General features: G+C 43.0%; 2 protein-coding genes across 3 annotated transcripts in view; one reads left to right on the top strand and one right to left on the bottom strand.

Annotated features, from left to right (window-relative positions):
* The first annotated feature begins 2,516 nt into the window (after positions 1-2,516).
* Positions 2,517-4,456, top strand: LOC147818579 (uncharacterized). Its single transcript, XM_087176559.1, has 2 exons — positions 2,517-2,689; positions 3,098-4,456. Exons 1-2 carry the CDS (start codon positions 2,638-2,640, stop codon positions 3,457-3,459), a joined length of 414 nt encoding a protein of 137 aa, XP_087032685.1. The 5' UTR covers positions 2,517-2,637; the 3' UTR covers positions 3,460-4,456.
* A 3,083-nt stretch (positions 4,457-7,539) lies between these two features.
* cdon (cell adhesion associated, oncogene regulated) overlaps positions 7,540-9,658 on the bottom strand; it is a 33,171-nt gene continuing 31,052 nt past the window's right edge. For both annotated transcript variants that reach the window (XM_087176553.1, XM_023416060.2), the window contains exon 19: positions 7,540-8,235. In XM_087176553.1, the coding sequence (XP_087032679.1) occupies positions 8,081-8,235 (155 nt within the window). In that variant the 3' untranslated portion in view covers positions 7,540-8,080. The remainder of the gene's footprint in view (positions 8,236-9,658) is intronic.

Below are 9,658 nucleotides of genomic sequence, written 5' to 3'. Positions count from 1 at the left end.
TTCAACAATGCCCGTGGTAATGACTGATCTAATCATAGGGCACGCTCAAGGAACCCACCTGTTTTGCCAGTGTTGCTCTCACATAAAGTGCAGTGTTGCCAAGCTCTCACAGTCTGGGCGGGTGGCACATGTTGGGGTGGCAGTAATGTGTTACCCAGATCCCTATATAGTCCCAGTGATCTGGGTCTGATTCTGTTCTCTTATCTGCTGCCAAGAGCAAAAAAAAAAAAAAAGTTGTTCAAGCTTGGCCCGGCCGGATCCGCTCAATGGGGCACTGCACCTGAAAGCTTTTACAGGGCTAAGAGGGTCCAGATAAGATGCAACTTTCCCTTTGTCGCCAACACCACCCCCCACCCCCCCGACCACCATCCAAAACATTTTGTTTTTCAACGACTCACATTTTCCAGTCGCCTGGTCCTCTTCCTTCCCAAATTTTTAAAAAAAGTCGCAAGCAGCCAGGCAGAAAATCAGGCAGGCAGCCAGCAGATGTGGCAGGCCCTTGTGTGCAGGACTGCAGCGCTCAGAAAGGATGTGCTTCACCAGTAAAGAATTTGGTCAGCTTTTACTCCAACAGAAAAGGACTTACTGGTCCCATTAATGACAAATCACACTCCCTCTCCCCTTTGTCATAGCTTGGACATTATAGTCTGGTGGAGCAGCTGCGAGATGCTTGTTTCACAGGCCGAGCTGCACTGGCATGGCCTTACATTTTTACTGTGAACAGAATGTATGTATTATATTGAGGATCATTTTATCGCTCATGTAAAGCCTAATTTATGGTCATCACATACAATATACAGTAGATTCACTTTTCTGAAGTGGGGGATGCAAATGTTAAAAAACCATTTCTGTCCATAAGAAGGTCAACTCACTTACCTATTCCCAGAACTTTTGACCCTTACCTAGAGCCTTGTTCACCAAATAGAGCTTGATCAGATGTCATCATGTCACTTTAGCCACATGATAAAACCATGTTACTATCTTGGTTCCAATTGTAAACAAAAAAATTTTATTGTTTGAAAAATATTAAATGTTCTTTTTTTGCAGTGTTCTTAAGTTATAAAGCAGAACCGAATCACGCGTTCCTGTTGGATCTGTGGCAGACTGTAGGCTGAGATACCTTTTACTGCTAATAATATGTATTATAAGCCAGGCCTGCATTATAGTGAGTACTGGCCGACGGAGAGCAAATAACTTCAAACTGCCTTCCAACAAGCTGATGCTTCTTTCCAACAGAAAGTTAAGAGTCTCACAAATGTGTTAATTCCTTGTAAAGTTGTCTTTGTTTGCTGTTTTCTACAGAGAAACACGACATGTTGCACAGTCCTTGGAGCACCATACTTGTATAAAGCACTCTTAACAGTCTTTTTCTACCCCCCTTCTCCTCTGTCCTCCTCTCTTGTTTGCTGCTCATTTGCAAACATCTTGGTCTTTCCTACATAATCTTCGGGTCAATATATTCCATTGCGATACAGATCTTGGCACTTTCATGAGTAAAAAACATCACTGCGCAGGGTGTTTACTGTCTTGTCAGTGTTTTGACCGACACATCTTTGACTTCATTTGCCAGTCCACTCTGCCCTCAGACACCATGTTGTTTTATATCACGTTTTTATTACATCTGTCTGTCTTCCAGCAGCTTCTAAATATAGTACCCACCTCCCCCCTCCCAAAAGAGCTGAACACTAAGTCCCTACTAATTAGAGCCTTCTCCTCAGTCTGGGGTTGCCTCCAGTATAAGAGCAGGTTTATGGGCCGCTTGCAGGGCTGCGCTGCTCAGCTTCAGTCTATTCTGTTGCAGCTAACAGGCCCAAACATCAACCTACGGCTTCTTGAAACAGAGCTTTTACTGGCGGCTGCTGCATGGCACCATTAATGATGCTCACTGTTTGTCTCCACCTAAATGTAGTCTAAACATAGTTTTTTTGGTTGTTACAACAGAGATACACAAGTGTCCTTCTTCACAAGCATTAATATCCATACATAAATTATGCAAAAACCCATGCGTCCATGATTCACACCTGTCCAAGCTTGGAGACGACACACTAACCGTCAACTGTGTCATGAAAAAAAAATTTATCAGTAGATGACATGAATCAGCCGCTCATAGGAGAAATAATAATAATAAAATAAATAACAAATAATAAATAACTGTGTGTGTGTGTGTGTGTGTGTGTGTGTGTGTGTGTGTGTGTGTGTGTTTGCGTGACAGCCCCCGTGCTGATTTCCTGACCTTGCCAGGGCCCTGTTTTCCTTTGGCGCTGGTGGTGATGGAATTTCTAAAAAGGCTATCTCCACTGGTTTATTCAATAATATATGAAGCGGTGGCATCATCCAGACATCCTACACCTCTCTCGCTCTCAGGTCTAGCCATTAGCCCAGTCATGAGTGGAGAGCTGGAGAGACAGGCAAAACGGAGCGACAGTGAGCAGGTGGAAACACTGATGAATAATTTAAAGTGAATCCAGTGTAGTTTTGAAAGAATTCTCCCTGTCAGTCCTCCAGCCTCGCTCAGCGTGAACAGCAGCGTGGACTGAGGAGAGGAAACACGCTCTTTGCACTGTCATAGGCTTTAAACAGCCTCCGAGACTTGAGATTTCCCCGTCGAAGCTTGGCGGCACCACGGGGAGTCTGAGGATGACTCCTTATTCCTGCTTGCTCCTGTGCTGGCTGGCTCTCCCTCTACAAGGTAAGGGCTCATTATACTTTAGTTCACTTCAACAACAAAGACTTCAAGTAGGAGACAAGTTGAGGCGAGTAGACTCTCTTTCTCTTTTTATCACAAACTGCTGTCATTATTTTGTCAGATTGCTAAGCGCAGCCAGAGGGAGGGTCATAAAATTGGATCCATCAAAAAGGCCAGAGGCATATAAACTGTGAGTGTATTTAATTATGTGTTGTTCATCCTCAAGAGCTGACGCAGTCCATTCCCAACGAACTGTGAGGTCTTGTAAAAGTTTTTTGAAGACATTTACTAATAAACATCTGCCAATAGGGTGCATGCAGAGGAGAGCTTTTGTCAATGTGTAGAAAGCAGCACAAGAGCTTCTCTCTCTGTGCAGTTACCGTCAGTGACTCTGGCTTTCTTGTGTTACAGGTCTGGAGATACTTGATCCGGAGGAGGTGGAATACATCCGCTCCCTTGCTACAGCAACAGTGGGAGGCTCGGTCACCTTGGACTGCGGCTCCGCCATGCCTAACATCTTCATCTGGGGCTTCACCAAACCAGGAACTGACAGTAACATAGCAGTGGCTTACAACTACGGACAGGGCCCGAAGCTCCAGTCTCAGTCCGGCAGCCTGGGCCGCATGCAGGTGCCCGTCAATGGCTCCGCTTTAGTCATAGACGAGCTGCAGAGGGACGCCGCGGGGATGTACACCTGCCAGGCTTTGTACGATACGGACGAAGGAGCCAGGATAACTTTCTACTTCACCTGGCTGGATGTGGAGGACGACTGATGACAACTCCATATTGATTGCATCAGTCTCACCGCTTCAAATTCAGCTCATGAGCATTGTGTGTTTGAGTTCATCCAAATCCCCAAAAACATATTCTCAAACATATATCTCGATGGTATCTAGCCATGCAGATAGTTTAGGTCTTATTCACACGGGAGTCGATGTTTCTGTCTCCGGGATTTTTTAAGTGTTGTCAAGTTTCCTCATCAGGTGATGCCTCGGCTTAGAGACGACAGACTTTTAGTCAGTGATGAGTTTGAAAGATGGGCGTCTCTGCTAGCACAACAATAACAACAAAAAAGTTATTGCATTACATTATGAAGCTTGATCCATATTTCGGACTTAGAATCAGATTGATCTTCCACAACTTTATGGAATCGCACAACAAAATACTCCTTTAAATACTTTACCATCAAGGTCTTTTTAGAAACAATGTGGTGGTGACTCAGGATAATACACAGACCTTGCTGTGGGCAGGTTTTTATTGGAACCACTCTGTACTGATGAACCAGTCCCTAGAACAACAATATTGTGTTCTGTGTATTCTTTGTAAGTTTTAAGTAAAAAATTAAATTTAAGTAAAACTAAATTTAACTAAATTTCAGTTTAAATTTAAGTTTTAAATGCAGTTTTTTTTTTAATGCTGAGAGCACCAACAAAAAAAAAAGCTCCATTGTTTTGTAGCTGGAGGCAGAGTCTGATAAAGCAGGAAAAAATCTACAATCTCCATGACTAAGTATCATTAGAAGTAAATGAGAGAATCCATGTTTTGTCATTTGGATGAACTGTTTTAGCACCAGACTGGACTGTAACACACACTGAAACACTTTGATCAGTGAAAGACTGCACTATTGTCTCTTGCAATCTTTGTAGCCATATAAACTTAGGAAGCGTGACACCATGTAGACCTGAGGTTGTGGTTTCCATTTCAAATACTTCACCAGTCTTGTATTGTGTTCATTATTAAAACCATCTGGATTGCGGGTTCATTAGACAAGACTATTTTTCTTTTTTTTTGTTTCTCTTGAAATGTACTCTTCATTACGGTTTCTGTTTAATTCCAATGACGGCCCCGCTGTGTTGTTTTTCTTCCTTTAAGTGTGTTAGACTGTGCTAATTAACTACTGTGTGTTGTCACTTCCAGCAGAATAAGAGGCACGTCGGAGCAAACGGACACATCTCAGCATTTTAAAGCTCATCGCTCAAGGCTGAAAACTCTCATTCCTGAATAATTCCTGCGGAACATTTTAGAACCGACGGATAGCTTGACAGAAATCCTCGCACATAAAACAAATTCCCTCCTAAATAATTCACCCATATTAAAATAAACATACTACATTACTCAGGGTTGTGCACAGACATCCTCGAGTGGTCGGTAGAAATGACTACACAGCTGATTTATTTTTCTGCTGTTATACCTGGCCTCTCAGAATTTCTTCTGACTCGTGAGCACCATCGATTTCATTCTGAAGCAGAGCTCATGTCAACAGGTCCAACCTGCTTGTCATCAATAGGCTCATTATTGATCCGGAGGAGACTGATTACACTGGAATTGTGAAGTGTGTTGACAGGGGGAAAATGGGGGCAGTTGAATGGAAGCAGCTGGGATAAAGATGAGGCTGTAATTTTGTTTTTCATCCTGATTAAATTCAACAGGTACAGTCGACAAATGCAACAATTTGACAACCCAAAATGTCAACTATGTGGGCATCTACACGCACCAAGACGTGGGCCTGATTAACAAATAAAGAGCGGATATCCTTGAGGGAACATAAAAGATTATTGGTTTTATAGTGCACATGAGCTCATCATTCGCAGCGACCCACTGGAATGCTGTTGGAGTTCATCCAACCACAACATGCTTCACTTGGGGTTTGTGACATCTCAAGGATAAAAACCGCCCGGGGCTGAATCAAGCAAGTTAACAACACACTGTCCGATTCATAAGAATTGCATTCATTCAGGGGTGTGCTGGAGAGGGGAGAGAGGAAGAATGGTGGGCGGAGGGGAGAGGGACTGGCGTTAACAGGTCGGCTCTGCAAGCAAGGGGCAGAAATTCCAGGGCGGACAATGAGCTTTCTTGTTCCCATGGGCTCCTTAATGAAGGGGTGTAGCTGCGTGGGCAGAGGGTGCAGGGCAGGGCTGAGGGAGAGTGCCGACTGACAGACGTGGGAGATGGAGAAGCAGCTCATTTAGAGACAACCCTGCCCTTATCTTTTCCTCATCAGCCCAGCCTGCATCTGTCAGCATCCCCTCTCTCTCCCCAGACCATTTCTCTTTCATTTCCAGCTTCATTTCCTTCCCATTGTTTCGTTCCCTTTTCTACCCAATGGCAGTGAGGAAATCATAATGGAGACTCAAATAGGCTACAGCATTAAAATGAAACAAACTTGATGAGACTGTGTAAGGGATGGCCAGCTCTTCCCATCATTCTGGGCCATTGGGTTTTTTTTGTTTTGGCTTCAATACTCAACAAAACAAACATTTTCTTGATCAGTGTACATCTGAAACACCACAGAGTTGCAGGACGGGGAAACACTATTCCTGGGAAAGAAGTGAGTTTAAGTCAAGTCAACTGGGAAAATGCCACCAGCCTCAACAGCACAACAGCCGCCATGAGGACTAAAAATAACAGCCGGAAGAGGCTGTGCCACGCCTCAGCAGCAGGCGAGTAAATCCGTGTGCCAGGAATATCCCGTATGCCATCAGGGGGAGGAGAGATGCCAGGCGAGCCGGGGCCTGAGGACTGGCAGCCGACTCTGGCACAAACACGGGCAGACAGGCACCGGGCATGGAAAGCCTGCAATGCAGTCATCCTCGGTGAAGCACGGCCAGCCCTGTCATCTCCCCCGCTGCAATCCCATCAACTCCAATCAGCCAGCACACCATGGAGATTATTTTAAAACCAATGGAGGGTTTAAGCCTTTAGAAAATGGGTTTGGCTGACTGCGGCTGAAACCTGAGAAGAGTATATTACAACTGTTTTATGAATGGGTTATCTAGAGTACAGCGGGAGCATCACGCAGCAACTTCTGACGACAGAATATCAACACACCTCCTTCTATTTCTAATGAACCACAGTCCATCCTGTTCTTTACGATGGGGTGATACAGCTACAACTGGCAATTCAAAATTCAGTACAATGGCATTAAACTAGGGTAGATGGCCTTTTTTTTTTTTTTTTTTTTTCCACCAAGCTTCCCAGTTTGTAATTTTTACTTCCCACTTAGCTCCTGGAGGTATTGAGCCATGCAGATCATTTTAGTTTCATGCACCATGGTTTTGTCTTTAGAGATTTCTGCCAGTGAATCAACACAGAGGAGGTCGATTAAATTGTTTTGTGCTGCTTAAATTACAGAAGATTTTTCCTTGAAAAACTCCAGAGCACCGTGTCTCCTCAGACACAATGTCCCGCTTACTCTGGATCAATGTTCACTCATTTCTTCTTCGTCCTTGGTATAATGAAACAAAACTATGCATATATTGCTATATACCACAATGGCTAAGTAAAAAAAAAAAGGTTTTTGTGAAGTGGGTGAAGTGACCCTTTTATACCAGGAATACCACACTGATGAGAGAAAGTTTTCTCTGAATGGATTAGATTAGATTCAGGTCTTGCTAGTAGAATTTCACCTGGTCAGATATAGCTCACCTGTCTGACCTCAAAACCAGAAATGATGTTAAAGTATTCTGTGTTTACCAGCAGCAGTTTTAACATACAAAGGTTTGTGTAAGAGGGCTGCTCACGCTTCACAACTGTTTTAATGTAACTACCCGACTCCTCCAACAGATTGGGGCCAGTAGGTCAACAGTCCTCTCGAAGCAACAGTGCATTTTGCGTAAAGTGATGAGCTATCAAGTATTCACTGAAGCAAAGAGCAGCAGCCTTAATCTGAACAGTGAGGGGAATGTTCACCCTGTTCAGGGGTCACTGCGGTGGAACAGCCCATCACAGAGCCACATCAAAGGCCTGCCAGAAATATCGATGGGTTTGAACCGAGGCCGGGAAATTCACTCTGGCAATCATTCATCTGGCGCTGCAGCGCGTACAGTCGGGGGAGGAAAGACATTGAAAATAGGTTGTTGTGTACTCTTCCATATCTTCTCTTTATATTATTACAAAACTTTACACAGACAATTGCTAATCTCCACACTTCAGTGGAACACAGAGAGACGAAACAACAAAAAATAAAAGGTTTTTCTCATCCAAAAGGCATAAATAATATAAAAGACAAACTTTTTTTCTTTAAAACAGATACATTCATATGAAATAATATTTTACTACTACAAAAAATAAATAAGTCATCTAAAGAGTTTTTGATCTTTTATGAGAGTCTTCCCTCCAGTGGGATACAGTTTCAGTCTTTGAGCAGCGCTCCCTTTTCTCTTTGCGTTTCTCTCCATCTGGCTTTGCTCTCAGTCTCTCAGTCTCTCTCCTCCCACGTCGCTCCGCTCAGCTCAGTCCATCAACAGTTTTGTGTCCTTGTCACCGTAACATGCAGTGTCTCTGACTATCGCTGCTCCTCTTCCTTGCTCTGTGGTATTTCCACAACTGTCTCTCTGCCTGGTTGCTCTAAATCCCTCCACACTGCAGGAGAGTGTGTTTGTGTGTGGGCTGCACTCAGACCTCCTGTGGGCCGGGCTGGATCAGCTCTCCTGCCAGGCTGCTGCTAGAGATCCACCCAGGCTTTTCGTCACAGTCCAAGTCTGGCAGGCCAAGACTCTCCCAGCACACCACAGGCCCCTCCGTGTCCACGCACTCCAGCTCCTCCTCAGCTGCACACACACACACACAGAGAGAGAGAGAGAGAGAGAGAGAGAGAGAGAGAGAGAGAGAGAGAGAGAGAGAGAGAGAGAGAGAGGAGAGTCTTTGGTTTAGACTTCATATTAAAAAAGACAAGCACAGATTCTGCAGAGGCCCACAGTGTAATTTGTGGTGATGCTACAAAGTTTGTCTGCTTACAATATGAGGACTGGTAATAATATAAAAACTTGCTAGTAAGGCATGTAGAAGAGTTCGATTTCACAATAGTGCTGAACCATGAGGGCGTAGAAATAAATGTTTTCACTTAATTCCCAGGGAATTTGCTTTTTTAGCTCTAATGTCTCAAAGGAATTGTTTGACATTTTATGAAATACGCTTAACTCGCTTTCCTGCCGAGAGTTGGATGAAAACATCAATGCCACTCACATCTGTCTGGTAAAAGCGTAGCACAAAGACTGGAAAAAGGAGGGAAACAGGCTGGCTCTGTCCAACATGAATAAAATCTGCCTACCAGCATCATCACCTTTAAATATCACTAATCAACATGTTATAGCTCATTTGTTTTAAGGTCCCACATTTTACACTTTTTCTGTGAGGCTCAGAGCCTCTCTTTTGATTGGCTGACTGTACGGGCTTGGGGCGTGGCTGAGAATGGTGACTGCTTTGTTGTGACATCACAAAGTTACAGAAGTCCTCCCAGCTGGTTTTAATGCTCAGTTTCTGAATACAGGCTGTGTGCAATTCTCTCTTGTGAGGGTCTGATACTTTCATAGTATTAATATAGAACCTAGACCTGCTTTATAATCAAAAAAGACATAGAAATCTACTTTTATACAATGTGGGAGCTTTAATATCTGTACAAAAAGAAGGTGAAAAATGACACATTCTTTTAGTGGATCTGGATTTAACACGTTCCCAGTTAATACAAGAAAACAAATAAGTGTATTTCCCAAATTATTCCTTTGGCTGTCTAACTTATATTTACAGTGGTTGTACTGTGGTTGACAAATATGTTGATACTGTGTTATACTGTAAAAGCTATTAAGTCTGATTGTCATTTTATTATTCTCCATTATTACTATATTTATCATAAAATACATCACTGGTCACAAGCCACCATTTCTACCATCCAACCATGAAAAGTTGTTCTTGAGATGAAACTTGATTTAAAAGCACTACTACAGTATTAATATCACCTTAGTTTTATTGTGATCAGAAGAGAGTAAGGTCATGCCTCCCTCAAGTTGATCTAGTTTTTGTATGTCCTTTGTTTCTGACTCTAATAAGTCTGAGAACTAATTGGTGTTTTTATTCAAAGATTAATCAATAACTATCTGCAAGTTTTCTTTTTTTTTTAATAAATAGGAAATTAAATTGTATAACCAGGGCTAAAAAGGTGGTGAGAAGTTTCAGTTCTCTGTGACAATTTAAAAC

Source organism: Seriola lalandi, unplaced genomic scaffold (genome assembly GCF_002814215.2).
Source record: "Seriola lalandi dorsalis isolate HSWRI2012SDOR001 ecotype SW California unplaced genomic scaffold, Sedor1 jcf7180002054560, whole genome shotgun sequence".
Lineage (NCBI taxonomy): Eukaryota > Metazoa > Chordata > Actinopteri > Carangiformes > Carangidae > Seriola > Seriola lalandi.
Note: the sequence above shows the minus strand (reverse complement) of the source record. Positions and strands in the feature narration are given on the sequence as shown.

Bases quoted from the DNA above. Each gene is read 5' to 3' on its own strand.
- LOC147818579 (XM_087176559.1), top strand. From the start codon at position 2,638: ATGACTCCTTATTCCTGCTTGCTCCTGTGCTGGCTGGCTCTCCCTCTA. The intron at 2,690-3,097 runs GTAAGGGCTCAT...CTTGTGTTACAG, and splicing joins GCTGGCTCTCCCTCTACAAG to GTCTGGAGATACTTGATCCG.